Below are 18,241 nucleotides of genomic sequence, written 5' to 3'. Positions count from 1 at the left end.
TCCATAAATTTATCCAATTTAATCTTAAAGCCAGATAGATCTTTTGCCCCCACTGCTTCCCTGGAAGGCTATTCCAAAACTTCACTCCTCCCATGGTTAGAAATCTTCATCTAATTTTAAGTCTAAACTTCCTGGTGGCCAATTTATACCCATTTGTTCTTGTGTCCACATTGGTACTGAGCTTAAATAATTCCTCTCCCTTACATTCAGAGTTATGCACTCAGTAACTCTCCAAGCCCTGTGCAAGAATTTCCAAAAAGTCATGAGAGACCAGAACCGATGGTCTGTGTTTCAGCAAAGAGTTTAGCTTAGGAAAGGGGAGTGTAAAAGATGTTTTATATGATTGGCCCCCATCACCAATTACATGAGCATGACTGAAAGTAACTTGTACACTCAAGTAGATATTAGTGCAATACCAGGGTTTGTAGTATGTGATGTGATGTCAACTCTTCCCCTGCACAGCTGAAATAACTGTCAGTGTTAGCTTGTAATTTTCCAAATATCTACAGACCGTTGCATGGTGAGAGAATGCAGGTCCTGGGGGGATAAAGAAAAGCCTGTAGGATGATCGAAGCCTCTGGATTCCATCAACATTGGCCAGGCAACACCCTTCAGCTTCTCTTGGATGGATTCTTGGGGGTCAGAGTATATCAGCAGGAGCATTTGGTAATGGTAAGTTAATAGAGCCTGGTTCTGATTGAATTTACACATGAAAGTCTGGCGTGAGGCTGTTGATATCACTGTTATTCAATTAAGAACCTGACCCTAAAAATTTATCCCATATGTTAGAAATGGCAGTTGCATAACCTGGACTGTTAGGAGCGCAGAAAAAAGAGAATTCATATAATGAAGCTATAAAACACATTTAAAAATAAGATTAGTGCAGGAAAATCCAATGACCATTTTCACCATGCAGTTGCCATGTATTTACACACATGCCATGATACAAGGGGCCACACTCAGAGGTGAGGGTATCTGTCTGAAGGGTGTAACAGGGTTCAAAAGAGAACTACATAAATTCATGGACGATGGATCACTTGATGATGACCTGTTCTGTTCATCCCCCCGGGACACCTGGCACAAGCCACTGTCGTAGATAGGATACTGGGCTAGATGGACCTTTAGTTTCACCTAGTATGGCCGTCCCTATGCTCTCATGTTCTAAGATCACAAAGGTAAAATCATACTGTGCTCAAGTAGGCTACAGAACTTAGCAGGATTCAAAGAGGGACTGAGTAACCAGAAAATCCAATTACAGTAGAGAGGATTGTTTTAAAAAGGTTTTGGAGATTTACACCACAAAATATGTCTAACCAGTAGGTGTCACGGGGAAACTCCCTGGGAGCACTTTATCTCATAGCTGCCTATTTCAGGGCTTCTTCTATCTTCCTCTGAAGCATCTGGACATGGCCACTGGTTACTGGGGGAGATGGACTACAAGTCTGATCCAGTCTGATTAATCCGATCCATGTAAATCCAACCATATGTTTTTGCTTATCTACCTTGAGCTCTGGGAGTCTGTAAACATGCACTGAGAGCAGAATGATTTCTTGCTAAATATCATCTAATCTCCCCTATTTTTCTTTTAGGAAGGACATTTCAGAAGTCCTCGCATCTGCCCATTACATTATGTCAGCTGTCAATGACACCAAATTAAATTCTGTAATATTCCTTCTCTCCGGGCTGCCCGGTCATGGAGATGCACATCTCTGGATTTCTATCCCCTTCTACTTCATGTATGTTATTTCGATAGTAGGAAATTCAGTCCTTCTGTTCATTATAAAAACAGATCCAGTCCTCCATGAGCCCATGTACATTTTCCTTTCCATTTTGGCCATCACAGACCTTGGCATATTGATAACCACCATAACGACGATACTGGGCATATATTTGTTTAACTCTAGGGAGATCAGCCTGGATGCCTGTTTAACCCAGCTCTTCTTCATCCACTTGTTTCAATACATTGAATCCTCATTACTGTTGTTGATGGCCTTTGACTGCTTCATTGCGATCCATAAGCCGCTGACATATGCTTCCATCTTAACCCCACCGAGAATAGGCAAGCTGGGACTGGTGTCTGCGCTAAGAGCGATGGTCCTAATACTTCCACTTCCCTTTCTCCTGAAACGATTCCGATACTGTCGAGCAAATGTCCTTTCCCATTCCTACTGTGTGCACCGGGATGTCATGAAGATGGCTTGTTCGGATATCACAGTCAACAACATCTATGGGTTGTTTACTAAACTCTTTCAGATGGGGCTGGACTCGCTGCTTATCTTCCTCTCTTATGTGATGATCCTCAAAACAGTGCTGAGCATCGCATGCTATGACAAGTGTCTGAAGGCCCTGAACACCTGCATCTCGCACTTCTGTGCCCTCCTGCTCTTCTACACACCAGAGATCAGCTTGTCTATGATACATAGATTTGGGAAGGGCCTTCTCTCACCGTGATAGTCTGAGGCCCTGTTCTTAGGCTAAGGCCTTTGGCCAAGAAGCAGAGGCAGCCATAAACTGGGAAGCAACCGGTCACCTCCTCACATTCCAAACTAGTCACATTGAAATAAGGAAATCTGGGACTGTAAGAAAGGGGATCCGATCTATCACCTCCAGAGAAAGGGAAGAGTCTAGAAGATGTAAAAGGAAATTTATTTTGATGGTTTCTGTCTGGTAAGAACTCACTTATCAATAGACACAGCTGGGAAACCCTTATGTCTTTATAGATGTTGTTGTGAAATCCTCATTTCTGTATTGTTTTGTCATTATAAATCACACTTTGTTTTATTTATTTGCATGGTTTCTGTCTGGTTTTGTGATTGTTTCTGTCTGCTGTATAATTAATTTTGCTGGGTTTAAACTAATTAAGGTGGTGGGATATAATTGGTTAGAGAATTATGTTACAATATGTTAGGATTGATTAGGTAAATTTCAGTAGATCGATTGGTTAAGGTATAGCTGAGAATATTACTATGTAAATTAAGGGCAAATGGGTAGTAAGTTGGGATTCAAAAACAAGGAAAAAGGAACTTTGATTTAAGCTTGCTGGAAGTTCACCCCAATAAACATCAAATTGTTTGCACCTTCATACTTCGGGTATTGTTTCTCTCTGTTCATGCGAGAAGGACCAGAGGTGTGGGAGAGTGAAGGAATAAGCTCTCTCACAACATGGGAGACGAAAAACATGTGCCACCTATTCCGTCCTGGACCTATACATCCAAGATGACATGAGTTACTAATCTCCACTCCGTAGAGAGGTTCAGACAGGGTCTAAGACAGGTGCGGTGGGACAGGGCACTGGGGGAGGGAGACCAAGGAAGGCAGCAGCACTTACAAAGTGACTGTTCCTGGAGAGCCAGGGGATCGGTGGGATTGGTGGCTGATCTGACCTAACAATTCTTGTTGATACAGTCAATAAAGAGAAGGGATTGGATGCTGTTTCCCATTAGACTTGGTCTGTCCCTGTCCTGTCTCTGTTTAAACATCCAAGGAACATGAAGAAAACTGCAGAGCTGTTCTGCAGTCACAGTCCTGGCCCTTCCTGAGCACTCTGGGTGCAGCATGACCCATGGTTGCTGAACCGGCTGGGGACAGGGGCTATTCAAGGGGCACAGTCACTCAGTCTTCTCTTGCATACTCAGTCAGCTGCAATGACTGTGTGGTGTCAGAACCATGATTAATGCAGGAGCACCAGGAGAAGCCATTCAGGCAACCCCTCCAATAATGGCTTTGCACACAGCGCACCTGCTCAGCCCACTCCCCACTGAGGCAGGGCAGAACTGCATGTGTGAGGAATGGTCGGACACACAGGAATCCTGGTAAGGGACTCAGGTCTAGGTTCCCTCCCCATCCGCTCCATTTGTGCTGCCCCAGCAATGCAAATCAGTGGAAATTGGCCTCAGCTCACGCCCTGCTAGCTCCTATCCCAGCCCAGCCCATGCAGTGTAGGGTGTCCACCTTTTCAAAAGGCAAAAGCGAGACACAGGCCGGGAGCACCGTCTCCTCGGTGACCCCACCCCTGCCCCCTTCCTCCCCTTGGTGGCCCCAGTCACTGCTTCTCCTCTTCCACTGAGGCTCCACCCCCTGTCCAGGCCAGAAACCAGAGCCTGGACATGGAAAGTGCTAATCAGGGAGCCAGAGCCCCTGTGAGGAGCCCCATATCCTCCACTTGCCCTGCAGGGGACTAGGGGGACAAGAGAATGCCCCAACCTATGTGTCTGCTCCTCAGGACGAATCCCCAGAGAAGGCAGAGAATCTGGGAAACCCCACAGCAGCCTGGGCTCCCGGGGTACCTGTAACCATGCTTTTGTAGATCACAACTATGAAAACCAAATTCAGGACAAACTACTGAGAAATAGAGCAGACAGACCCCAAAACTGGTGATTATCCTCCCATGAGATCTACCAAAGTAGCAACACAAAGTGAACTTCTGTTTGACAACAATGGCTAACAAGAAATCATAAAAGCAGTTTCCTTAGATATTCCAGTCCTTATATCCCCATCAAAACACTAGATTTAAAGATGTTTGGTTCTTTAAAACCAATTTAATGTAATAACAGGTTCATTTGATTCCACAGATGAATATATAACTCAGATCTTACCCCAAAATCATGCTGATGCCAGTCCTTTGATATCTAAAATTTAAAGGCTTATTCATAAAAAGAAAGAGAGGTGAGAGTTAAAATTGGTTAAAAGAGTCAAATACGTACAATAAATGCCAAGATCTTATTTCAGGCTTGTAGCAGTGATGGAATAAGCTGCTGGCTTGATAAGTCTCTGGTTGCTTCCAAATCATTGGAAGGACCTCAGTCCATTGGTGAGAATGCTCCCATTAGTAAAATCCATAGACCAGAGGCTTGAGCAGGAAAGAAGCAAAATTGAGGTGTTTCTTCTATAGCCATTTATAGCATCTGCCATGCGGAGGGAAGCCCGTTGTTTCAAACAAAGCCCTCAGCACAGCTGGTGGAGAATGACAGGTGACAAGTTGAGGTTTGGAATCACATGAGCAAGTCACATGTCCATCCATAATTTCGCTTAGTTGCAGCAGGAAATCATTACCCATACCCCGAGAGTACGTTTCCAGGACAGTCCATTCAGTATAGATTGGCGTGTCCCGTAGTCCATTATGAGTTAAGAGTTTCTTGATGAGCCCTTAATTTGAATACTCTCAGGAGCAAACATTTGAAATCCAGGTATAGAGCCAATAGTCATACCTTCAAATATAAAAATGATACATGCAGACGGACAATACAACCATAACCAGCAAAACATAACCATTTCATAGACATCTTACATGCCACATTTTGTACAATGGTTGCAAAAGTGATCTACATGATCTACATGGTCATATTTTGATAAGCGAACATCACAGTAGCTCTACCAGGGCCCAGCTCTGGCGTGGCCAGCAGGTGGAGCCTCAGGGAAAGTGGAACAGCAGGGGGGCAGGGCCTAGTGGTAGGAGATTGTGGGGAGGGGCTCAGGGGAAAAGGGGTTGCAGCAAGTCTGAAGCAATGCAGACACCACCAATAAGGGCAATAGGGTGTTCCTGAGTAAAGCAGACTGGTCAAGTTCGAGGGTAGGAGACCTTGTGTTTTGGAGCAGACTGAATAAATGTGAACCCACAAAGGGAACTCTTGTTTTAGATATTTCTGGCTGAGAGCAAGTCATTGCAAGAACCCTAGAGGGAAGAGCAGGGCACCTGCAGGGCTACCTCAAGCCCCCAGAGTGCATTTTGTGGTGGCCCTGATCCACAGGGACATGGCCAGAGTGTGCGGTGCTCTTGGAAGCTTTTAAAAACAGGCAGAGGTTAGCCAAGTGCCCACACTACTCTAAACTCTGCTGTGGCTGGGGGAGAACAGGCCAGCGAATCAAACCTTCATAACTGGCTCCTGGCCATCCCTGCTCTCGACAGCAAGGCAGGGAGGGGGGGCTCTGCAGCTGCAGCAGAGATTCCATCTTGGCCTCTCACCACTCAGAGGGCTGGAAGCCTGGTCCTGTGATCTAGGCACTGCTCTGTGACTCAGGACAGGTTAAATTCCCCTGTCGTCTGTGACCATGGGCAAGCCATTGGCTGTCTCCAACCCTGTGCTCAGGTGGATAACAGCCCGGCCCTGCCTCGCAGTGATGGCGGGAGGATAAATACATTCAAGGTGCTCAGATATTCTAAGACCAGAAGATCAGGGCTGTGTCAGCGATCCACAGAGCAACAACTTTGTCACTATCAACATCCAGGTCTGCTGATGGATAATATATCCCTACTGCTATATTCCTCTTATTAGAGTATGGAATTACTATTCATAGAGATCCTTTGGTAGAGTTTGGTTCATTTAAGAATTTTAATTCATTTGTTTTGACACTTTCTATAACATATAGTGCCATTCTTCCTTCAGCACGATCTGTTCTGTCCATCTGATATATTTTCTACCCTTTGATTATCCTCATTCCACCAAGCTTCTGTGATGACTATTATATCAATATCCTCATTTAATATGCAGATGGACTCATAAGATCCTACCTTTCTTTTCTCATCTTCCATTCTCTCCTCTTTACTAGGGCATTGTCATAAATATAAAGGGAAAGGTAATCACCTTTCTGTATACAGCACTATAAAATCCCTCCTGGCCAGAGGCAAAATCCTTTCACCTGTAAAGGGTTAAGAAGCGACGGTATCCTGGCTGGCACGTGACCCAAAATGACGAATGAGGGGACAAGATACTTTCAGATCTGGAGGGGGGAAAAAGGCTTTGGTCTGTCTGTGTGATACCTTTGCTGGGAACAGATCAAGCCCTCCAACTCCTGTAAAGTTAGTAAGTAATCAGCTAGAAAATGCATTAGGTTTTCTTTGTTTTGGCTTGTGAAATTCATTGTGCTGGAGAAAATGCGTATTCTTGGTTTTGTGTTTTTTTGTAACTTAAGGTTTTGCCTAGAGGGGTTCTGTAAATTTGAATCTGACTGCCAGTAAGATTATCTTCCATTCTGATCTTACAGAGTTGTTCTTTTATCTTTTTTTTGTTCTTCTAATAAAGTTCTGATTTTTTAAGAATCTGATTAGGTTTTTTGGGTCTTAAAAATCCAAGGCTGGTCTGTGCTCATCTTGGTTATTCTCAAGTCTCCCCAGGAAAGGGAGTGTAGGGCTTGGGGGGATATTTTTGGGAAATAGGTACTCCAGCTGGTCCTTTCCCTGATTGTTTGTTATATCACTTGGTGGTGGCAGCATTTAGCTCGTCCAAGGGCAAAGACTTTGTGCCTTGGTTAAGTTTTAACCTAAGTTGGTAGAAATAAGCTTAGGGGCACTTTCATGCAGGTCCCCACATTTATACCCAGTGTTCAGAGTGGGGAAGGAACCCTGACAGACATAAAGAATCTCCATTAACAGATCATCCCCTAAGGGATGTCTCTGTCCAAAATTGTGCTGCTCTGCACCTGTCGGCTTTCCCCCAGCCCTTAGTTTAAAAATAGCTCTATGACACATTTAATTTTAAGTGCCAGCAATCTGGTTCCATTTTGGTTTAGGTGGAGCCCAGCCTTCTTGTATAGGCTTCCTCCTTTCCCAAAAGTTTTCCCAGTTCCTAATAAATCTATCCCCCTCCACCCTACACCATCATCTCAGCAATGCTTTGAGACCCTGCAGTTCTGCCTGTCTCACTGGCCCCGCACATGGAACTGGAAATGTTTCAGAGAATGCTACCCCAGAGGTACTGGACTTCAATCTCTTACCTAGCAGACTAAATTTGGCCTCCAGGACCTCTCTCCTATCCTTCATTATGCCATTGGTACCTATATGTACCACAACTTCCCCAGCACTATACATAAGTCTGTCTAGATGTCTCAAGAGATCCGCAGCCTTCGATCCATGAAGGCAAGTCACAATGCAATTCTCCCACTCATCACAAACCCACTATCTATGTTTCTAATGATTGAATGCCCAAAAGCTATGACCTGTCTCTAATAACTGGAGTTCTCTTCCCTGGAGAGGTATCCTCAATGCGAGAGGACACCACAACACAGTCTGGAAGGAGGGTCCCAACTAAGGAGTCATTTGCTTCTGCTCCAGTTGATTATTCTCCTTCTCTGAGACTTTCATCCTCCTCAACAGGACAGAGACTGTGATACCAAGGCAGGGACTGTTCTACTCTGTCCCAGAAAGTCTCATCTATGTACCTCTCTGTCTCCCACAGCTTCTCCAATTCAGCCACCGTTTCTCCAAAGTCCATACACTGTCTCTGAGGGCCAGGAGCTCCTTGCACCAAATGCCCATAAATACAACATGCTGCATTGAATGTAATAAACTGGATACCCAATCTCTGTTGCTGGGCTTCTACCTACATGTAAGTTGGACCGTTTCCGTTTCTCTATCTTCAGAGCAAATCCTGTGTCTAACTTAGCTTTTAGTGATATGTGAGATAGATGAGTGTAGACGTGTGACAGTTGTCTCTTATTTTAAAAACAATTTCTCTAATACTTTGTGTTGTTTACTATTAAACCTGCTTGTTTTAAGCATGCTGGGGGTGACTATATAGCTCTGGTCACAAGTACCCAAAGGGAAGAGACTGAGTCGGATCTGCTTGGTGATAAGCATTTAGCAGAGATGGGGTGTTGTTCCAAACTCTAAGAGCGGGATAATTAAGAACATAAGAATGGCCATACTGGGTCAGACTGATATGATATCTAGCCAAGTATCTTATCTTCTGACAAAGGCTAATGCCAGGTGCCCCAGAGGGAATGGACAAAATAGACAATTATCAAGTGATCCATCCCCTGTTGCCCAATCCCAACTTCCGGCAAACAGAGGCTAAGAACACCATCCCTGACCATCTAGGTTAATAGCCATTGAGGGACCTATTCTCCATGAATCCTCCTAACTTGTTCTTTTTTGAACCGTTTTAAAGTCTTATTAGTCACAACATCCTCTGGAAAGGAGTTCCACAGGTTGATTGTGTGTTGTGCAAAGAAATACTTCGTTTTAAACCTGCTGCCTATTAATTTCTTTGCATGACCCCTAGTTCTTATGTTATGAGAAAGAGTAAATAACACTTCCCTATTTTCTCTTCACCTGTCATGACAGGCAAGGACCTAGTTTAGCGGGTAAATAGACCATATATCAGAGTTTTATTGTGACAATCCTGATTCTTCTTGAGCAGCATATATCCTTGTTGAGTGCTTATCAGCATTCAGAGTAGCTACTTGTTCATAATGCATAATTTCACCCAGTTACCTCCATATTGAGCACAATGACTTGTGTTTGACTAATACATTTCTTGTATTAATCTAAAAGTTATCTTCCAGGAAGGCACCCAGTCTTGATATGGGGATGTCTGGAGAATCCACCACCTCCCATGGGAGTTTGTTCCACTGGTTAAGCACCCTTGCTATGAAGAATGTGTGTCTCAACTTTCCCTGCTAGATTAAAGAACTTGTTAATAGCTGGTATTTCATCCCCGTGAAAGTGCTTCTACAGTGTCATCAGTTCAGCTTTCAATCTTCCCTACTTCTATTCATCGCGCTCCTATTTATATAGCCAAGGGTAAATTGGAAACAACAAAGGAGGGGAAAGATGTGAGTGCATTAGTCAGTCCAATGGTGACTGTGAGACATCAATGTAATTCAGATGTGAGCAAGGCACATGAGATCCTCGAACGTTTCAGGTAAGAACAGGAAGTATTCATATTCATATACCAGGCTCTGGTGAGACCTCCTCTGGCAAACTGTGTAAAATTCTGGTGATTCCTGTTCCAGAAAGAAGAATTCAGACTGGAACAGGTGCAGAGAATGGCTTCTAGGATGGTCAAGGCAATGGAGGGCCTGGTTTAGGAGAAGACTGTGCGAGCTTGGCAGGTTTAGTGTAAGACAAGGCAGGCTGAGCAGGGATCCAATTGGTCTATAAATATATCAGAGGAGTAAATGCCAGGGAGGGTGATGAGCTCCTGGAGCTAAAATACAGTGTTGGCACAAGAACAAATGGGGCCAAACTGACCAGAAATAAACTGAGGCTGGAAAGGAGAAGGAGGTTTCTGACCATCTGAGGAGGGATGTTCTGGAACAGCCTCCCAGCAGGAGCAGTATTGAGCAAACAACACAGTTTCTTTTACAATGGAGCTTGACAGATGTCAGCCCTCTGTCAAGTGGAGGCAGTAGCAACCAGGGTCGCCGTCAATCTCTAGGGATTCCTTTTCAACAGTACATCACAGAGGTGTCTTGAGCCCCCATCCAATAAACTGGGAAAATTACATCCCACCCCTTGGTGCCTCTGAAAGGCAATTCTTCTCCACTCGCAAGCACAAAGTCTGAGTGTAGGAAAGTAACTTTTAATAAAAGGAGGGAAGTTATCCGATATTAATGAGGGAAAATGTCACAAGTAGGAGTCATACACATAAAACTATGAGCAGGACAGGGTGTGTGGGGCAGTGTCTTTTGCCTCATATGCTTGAGTTCTACAACAAAAAGTTCCTTTAATGTGCCCATCTCTTCTCCCTCACCTCACCCCACTCACTGTGGTCATCCTTGGTCAGCGAGGATACAGGGTTGAAAGGTGCTTATGTGTGAGTTCATCTCCCACCTGTAGAAGAAGGCTCCTTGCTTGCTCTGCCACCTGAGCACTTGCTCTGGCTGGCCATCTCCAGATGCAGTTGCTCTCCACTGGATGACTGTTACTTCCCTTCTGCTGCCACCAGTATCTCTGCTTTGATCTTGGAAGGTCAGTCTCTTAGTTGTTGTCAGCTTTTAGTGATTTTCAACTTTTAGCAGGCCAGGCAGAAATGCCCTCCCACCACCAGTGATGTCAGTTCTCATTTGATCAGTGAAAATAACAAAAGGCTCCTAAGGGACCCTATTTAGCTCTATCTTTGAATAGTGGGTAGGAACACATTAAACCAGACCTGGAACCCTTATGAAGAGTCCACACATCCTGGATGGGACACCTGTCCTCCCCCCTATTAACCTCACAGGAATCTGGCATTCAAGCCCTTGGCTTAACGTGGTACTTTCAGTTGAGGGTACCCACTCATATGGGGCAGGTTAAGCACAGTTCTATTCCCCTTTATTCACATTTCACCCCCAATACATTTTTACTACTGTGATTTGTAACTCAACACTAGCCAAATGTGATCACTTTGAACATCCCCACTCTATTTGCTGGATACCTTGGCAGAGTAAGTGTGTTCATGAAAGTAAAGTTTGCTCCTGAAGTCTCTCCGCCTCCCAGATAGCGGTCAGGGGACAACTCACTCAAACCCTGCTTACACCGGCTTATTCACAGGATGATATGCCTGCATCACCTGCCATACAAGGGGACCAGGCACACTGACTGTCATAAACATAGTGATAAGCGTAACATAAAATTCCTCCTAGGAAGCTGAACTAAAACACTTTACTGTAAGGGGTTAAGAAGTTCAAATAACCTGGTTGGTACCTTAAAAAAAGGACCAATAAGGAAAGAAGATACATTCAAATCTGCAAGGGTGTGTGTATGTGTTTTGTTTGTGCTCTCTTTGTTCCCTCTCCGGATGGAGACAGAAGCCAAGCAAGGTCAACGTCTCCTAAAAATATACCTGAAATAATAAGAATTAAAGAAATTGTAAGTGCTTCTGAATTTTCCCTGTGCTAAGAGGGAGTTTTATTCCTGTTTTGTAACTGTGAAGCTGATTCCAGAGGGGAGTCCTCTGTGTTTTAAATCTTTTTATTACCCTGTAAAGTTACCTTCCATCCTGATTTTGCAGGTGTGATTCTTTTACATTTTTCTTTATAATAAAGTTCTTCTTTTAAGAACCTGATTGATTTTAGTGTCCTAAAGATAAAGGTTCTGGTCTGTACTTATATTAAAGGCAATTGGTTGGTATATTATTCTCAAGCCTCCACAGGAAAGGAGGTGAAGGAGCTTGGGGAATATTTTGGTGCAATAGGGCTCCAAGTGTCCCTTCCCTGAATTTTTGTCTAAATCATTTGGTGGTGGCAGCAATACTGTCCAAGGACAAGGAAGGGAATTTCATAGAATCATAGAATCATAGAACATCAGGGCTGGAAGGGACCCCAGAAGGTCATCCAGTCCAACCCCCTGCTCAAAGCAGGACCAAGTCCCAGTTAAATCATCCCAGCCAGGGCTTTGTCAAGCCTGACCTTAAAAACCTCTAAGGAAGGAGATTCTACCACCTCCCTAGGTAACGCATTCCAGTGTTTCACCACCCTCTTAGTGAAAAAGTTTTTCCTAATATCCAATCTAAACCTCCCCCATTGCAACTTGAGACCATTACTCCTCGTTCTGTCATCTGCTACCATTGAGAACAGTCTAGAGCCATCCCCTTTGAAACCCCCTTTCAGGTAGTTGAAAGCAGCTATCAAATCCCCCCTCATTCTTCTCTTCTGCAGACTAAACAATCCCAGCTCCCTCAGCCTCTCCTCATAAGTCATGTGCTCTAGACCCCTAATCATTTTTGTTGCCCTTCGTTGTACTCTTTCCAATTTATCCACATCCTTCCTGTAGTGTGGGGCCCAAAACTGGACACAGTACTCCAGATGAGGCCTCACCAGTGTCGAATAGAGGGGAACGATCACGTCCCTCGATCTGCTCGCTATGCCCCTACTTATACATCCCAAAATGCCATTGGCCTTCTTGGCAACAAGGGCACACTGCTGACTCATATCTCATATCCATATTTGTGGCTTGGGGAAATGTTTAACTTAAGCTGGTAGAAATAATCTTAGGGGGTCTTTCATGCGGGTCCCCACATCTGTACCCCAGAGTTCAGAGTGGGGAGGGAACCCTGATAATGACCTAGGAGGTCCTTTCCAAGTCTATGTCCCTACTGGTCACATTACACCATTTTGTGTCACACTGGGAGCTCATGTGGAGTTGCTTGTCCACTATGACCCCTGTTCTGTGCCCTGGCTGATGGATTTGTCCCTCGGTAGATTCAGGAGAAAGAATGACTCAGTGTGATCGTATGGAAAAGGAATTGTTCTTGGGTTCCTCTGTAATGATGTTCCAGGAGTTTAATTCCCTGAGTTCCTGGTAATCTCAACATGATGAGATGCCAGCTGCCCCTTCCCCAGCAACTAGCCCCAGAGAGGAACAATGGTTGGGTGCCAGGCTCACACAGGTTTCAGCAAAGGCTCCTTCCACAGGAAAGAGGTAAACAGGTAGGAAGATGCTCTCAGAGACACGGGGAAACTAGAATGGAACCCAAGAACTCCTTGGCTTCCCAAAAGAATGTAACTTGGAAATGTAACTTTTCCACTTGATAAAGAGACAACTAAGGGGGTTATGATTGAGGTCTATAAAATCCTGACTGGTGTGGAGAAAATAACAAAGGAAGAACAAGGGGCCACCAAATAAAATTAATAAGCAGCAGGTTTAACACAAATAAAAGGAAGTATTTCTTTACACAACACATAGTCAACCTGTGGAATTCCTTGCCAGAGAATGTTGTGAATGCCAAGACTATAACAGGGTTCAAAAAAGAACTAGATAAATTCATGGAGGAGAGGTCAATCAGTGGCTATTAGGCACAGAGGGAAGGTATGGTGCCCCAGCCTCTGTTTTCCAGAAGCTGGGAATGAGCGACAGAGAGCTGTCGTCTCCCACACCCCAGCTAGATCCACAATACTGCGAGTGTCAGGAAGCTCCTTCCGTGGGGGGTGATACCTGCAGGCAAGTGCAGGGCTGCATGGAGCCGTCTGCACCCTTCCACCAAATAAGATCTACCCCAGGGAAGCGCCCCACACCCCAACCCTCTGCCCCAGCCCTGAGCCCCCTTACACACCCTTACTCCTGCCCAGGCCATGCACCCCAAACCCCAGCCATTTCCTGAAACCTAAGTCCCATCCAGACTCCACACTCCCACCCCACCCCCTTGCCCTGAGCCCCCTCCTGCACTCCAAACACCTCATCCTCAGACCCACCCCAGAGCCCACATGCACAGTTGGAGCCCTCACCCTCTCCTGCACCCACTTCCTGCCTCAGCTCGCAGCCCCCTCTTGCACTCTGAACCCCTCATCTTTGTCCCCACACTGGAGCCTAGGGGAGGCAACAAATTTTAATAGCCCTGGGTCCCCAGAAGAGTTAATCCGGCCCTGCTCATATATCACTACAAGCTAAGTTAGACAGGCTTTGCTCTGGAGACAGAGGAACAGAACTGGCCCAACTTACATTCCTTTGGGAAGCCAAGGAGCTTTTGGGGCCAGTGGTGTAGCTAGAACAGGAAAACTGGGTGGGCTCACCTTTCAGGAGCCCCATCGCCCCTTACAGGGGCAGATTAGGATTTTGTGTGGCCCTGGCTCAGCCAGGAAAACTGAGGTGCCCTCTCCATCCCTTCTGTAGCCCCCTTCCTGCTGGGGAAATGGGGTCAAGGGCAAAGGGGTTTGCACCCAGTGCTTGTGCCGGGGAGTGGGGTCCAGGCATGCAGTCAGGCAGTGGGGGCTTATTCCGCTTCCCTCCCACAGTGATTCTGAGATGCTGGGCTTGCCCCACTCCTACTGCCCAGCTCTATTCCAGTGCCCCGACCTGCTCTCCGGCAGTCGGGTGTGGGGAGAGGGGCAATCTCCTGCATCCGTACCTCGCTTCACCACAGGAGAGGCAGGTGGGTGAAATGGAGCAGGGTGACACCATTGGCCCAGGATTAGTGGCTAATCCACTACTGGCCCAAACCCACCCCCATGAGGCACACCCCCATCTAAGGCAAGAGACCAGGGAATCAGCGCTCCACACCAGCAGGACAGGGATACAGCTGGGCACCAAGCTGGAATCAGGAGTCCCAGCTGGTCGATTGGGCTTGGATGCTAAATGGATGCTTGGATCCTCCAAGGCCCACCCAGGCTACACCTCGGCTCCGATCCAGCCTTGTTTCCCTGTGTTTCTGAGAGCATCTTCCCGTCTGTTTGCCCGTTTCTGGTGTGAGCCTGGGCCCAGTCACCACAGTGCTCTGTGCTCAGTGTGTTACAGGGTCAAGGTGTGAAGCTGACCTTTGCCCTCAGACTGCTTTCTGCCAACCAGACCATCTAAGATGAGGCTCCTGTGTCTGCTGCTTCATTCTTTGCAATGACTTGGAAACACAGGTCTGGTGCCTGTGCGGAAACTCACGGCATCCCCGGGACACTCCCACACGCCCCTCCAAAATCCTCCTCCTTATTCCTTGTTTCTCATGGTGAAGAGAAGGGTCCTCCCCTACTGGAAAGAACTGAGCGAAATTTCCATGACGGGAGCCTTTTGGAATCTCCCTTCCCTTCTGGCCTGCACCCGGAGTTTGTAATGCGGAAAAGGGGGCCATCAGGGAGTAATCAGCCTCATGTTATTATTCTATTTTATTTTATTTCAGCAAGACCACAGCTGTGATGGCATCATCATTACCAGTCAGCCACCCTCGAGGTAGCCATGTCACTAATTGGAACCATTTGAACAGTGATGACAAGCCTGGAGTCCAGGTATAGAGCCTGCAGCAGGGCTGGCACTGCAGTGCAATTAGGTAACATCACCATGCGTCCCCTGTAATTTGGCCTTCTTCAATTTGCCATTGGCTGTGACATGGATTAAAGCTGTTGCACACAAAGCCAAGCAGCGGAGGTTCCCTGATGGCCAAGTGGCCCCCCAGGGACTGTACAATCATGCTTCATAAAGACACCTGCTTCCCTATCTGAACAGATATGGGCTGTTGTTTGTGCTACCTCTCCGATGACTCCTTGTCTTTTATGGTGTAGACCTCTGGTGTCAGTGGCTCCCCTTCTAGCAGGAATTGGGTACGTTAGCAAGTTTCACTATCTTTACGATGTGAAGTGAAGGGGAAAGGCTGCAAGCTGTTTAAATTTGAAAATGTTCTGTGCCACCGCAGTGAAGTCAGCTGGGCTGTGAGAGTGACTGTGTAAGAGCGGCAGGAGGACAGGCAGCAAGGTGCTCAGTGGGTTATTCAAGGTACACAGAAACTGGAGCTTGGAGTGTTAAAAGCCTGATGACCCTAGTCAGGATTTCTCTAGGGGTCCCATTTCCAGAGGTGCCTTGTGCTCTGGGCCTGATCCTGCCAGGGGCTGAGTGACAGGAGACCCCACTGAATGTCAGTGACTATTTCCCAAATTTTCTCGGGTTTATTTGCTCCTGGAAATTTAATCAGAAAATGAATTTTCAAAGCTTTTATTCTCTGGCTTGATTGTGAACACAGGAATTCAGAGCTGCATTGCTTTGAGGTAACAGGTCTGACAGGGCATATTTTTGTCCTATAGTTACTATAGTTACAGGTCTACCGGCATCTCTTCTCGGTCTCTGGTCTCTAAGTGCAAAATGTCAGGCCTTGTAGCCTTCCCGCTCATGGGATGGAATCCCTCCATTCTCCCACACTCAGACTGGGCCCTGGGCTACAGCTCAGTGTGGGTCAATTGTGCTTTCAGAGCAGGTCCAAGTGGGTTTAGCATCTGTGGTTGATGGGTGCGTACTAAGGTACAGAAGTGTAAATGTTATGTCAAAACTATTCATTGTAATACAAACCAAACTTTCATGCCATGCCTGCATATTGAAAGCCAGCAGCAGAGTTGTTAGAATCTCTGCAGGAAGGAGCAGTGGTAACTTTACTGCTTAATGGCTTTTCCACCAAATGCATCCGATGAAGTGAGCTGTAGCTCACGAAAGCTTATGCTCTAATAAATTTGTTAGTCTCTAAGGTGCCACAAGTACTCCTTTTCTTTTTGCGAATACAGACTAACACAGCTGCTACTCTGAAACCTTTAGAAAGTGTTTCAGAAGTGCTCCACATACTGTTTGCAAAGGGTTTGTGCTATTAACTCTTTGTTCAGTGAACATTTGTGTGATACTGTCTCCTGGTAACTGATTAGAAGCTATTTCTAACACTTACATTCAGAGTCATGCACTCAATAACTCTGCACGGCTTGTGCAAGACTTTCCAAAAAGCCATGAGAGACCAGAATTGCTGGTCTGTGTTTCAGCAAAGAATTTAGCTGAGGTGCAGGAAAGAGGAATGTTATAGTAGTTGTATGTAATTGACCCCAGTCACCAATTACATGAGCATAGCTGAAGTAACTTTTGCACTCAATTGGATATAACACCAGGGTTTGAAGTATTGACCCATTTGTGAATCCAACTCCTCTACAGATTGTTGCATGGGGAGAGGATGGAGGTCCCGGGGGGGTGGGGTAAAGAGAAGCCGTAGGATGATCAGAATCTCAGGATTTTGTCAACACTGGCCAGGCAATGCCCTTCAGCTTCTCTTCGAGGGATTCTTTGGGTCAGAGTTTATCACTGGAAGCTTTTTGTAAGGGTGAGTTAATACAGCCCAGTTCTGATTGAATTTACACATGAAAGTCTAGTGTGAGGCTGTTGATATCACTGTATTGAATTAAGGACCTGATCCTAAAAATGTATCCCATATCCTGGAAAGAGGCAGTTGCATAATCTGGACTGTCAGAAGTGGAGAAAAAAAGAATTCAGATAATGAAGCTATAAAACACATTTAAAAATAGCATCAGTGCAGGACAGATAAATACAATGACTGTTTTCACCATGCACTTGCATGTATTTATACAGATGGCATGACACAAGGGGCCACACGCAGGAGTGCAGGGCCAGAAAGGGTGTCTGTGTGAAGGGTATAACAGAGTTCAAAGGAGAACTACATAAATTCATGGACGATGGATCACTTGATGATGACCTGTTCTATTCATTCCCTCTGGGGCACCTGGCATAAGCCACTGTCGAAGACAGGATCCTGGGCTAGATGGACCCTTCCTCTCACCCAGTATGGCCGTTCTTATGTTTGTATGTTCTAAGATCACAATGGTAAAATCATTCTGTGCTCAAGTAAGCTGTGGAATTCACAGCCACAAGATATCAATGGGGCCAAGAGCTTAGCAGGATTCAAAGAGGGACTGAGTAATCAGAAAATCCAATTACAGTAGAGAGGATTGTTTTAAAAAAGCTTTGGAGAGGCTCTAAACCTTCCTGATTTACACCACAAAATATGTCTAACTAGTGGGTGTCCCAGGGAAACTCCCTGGGAGCAGGATATCTCATCACTGCGTAATTCAGGGCTTCTTGCACCTCCTCTGAAGCATCTGGACATGGCCACTGGTTACTGGGAGAGATGGACTACAAGTCTGATACAGTCTGATTAATCCGATCCATGTAAATCCAACAGAATGCTTTTGCTTATCTACCTTGAGCTCTGGGAGTCTGTAAACGTGCACTGAGAGCAGAATGAATCTTGCTAAATATCATCTAATCTCCTCTTATTTTTCTTTTAGGAAGGACATTTCAGAA

The 18,241-nt window shown here is 45.6% G+C and overlaps 1 protein-coding gene across 1 annotated transcript; it reads left to right on the top strand.

Annotated features, from left to right (window-relative positions):
- Positions 1–1,629: 1,629 nt before the first annotated feature.
- LOC119847445 (olfactory receptor 51G2-like) lies at positions 1,630–9,437 on the top strand. The gene is made up of 2 exons (XM_038382246.2): positions 1,630–2,447; positions 9,398–9,437. Exons 1-2 carry the CDS (start codon positions 1,630–1,632, stop codon positions 9,435–9,437), a joined length of 858 nt encoding a protein of 285 aa, XP_038238174.2.
- Positions 9,438–18,241: the final 8,804 nt, after the last annotated feature.

Source organism: Dermochelys coriacea, chromosome 1, assembly GCF_009764565.3.
Source record: "Dermochelys coriacea isolate rDerCor1 chromosome 1, rDerCor1.pri.v4, whole genome shotgun sequence".
NCBI lineage: Eukaryota > Metazoa > Chordata > Testudines > Dermochelyidae > Dermochelys > Dermochelys coriacea.
Note: the sequence above shows the minus strand (reverse complement) of the source record. Positions and strands in the feature narration are given on the sequence as shown.

Coding starts and splice junctions, on each gene's coding strand:
- LOC119847445 (XM_038382246.2), top strand. CDS start 1,630: ATGTCAGCTGTCAATGACACCAAATTAAATTCTGTAATATTCCTTCTC. Junction 2,448..9,397: donor GGGAAGGGCCTTCTCTCACC/GTGATAGTCTGA, acceptor TTTCCCTGCTAG/ATTAAAGAACTTGTTAATAG.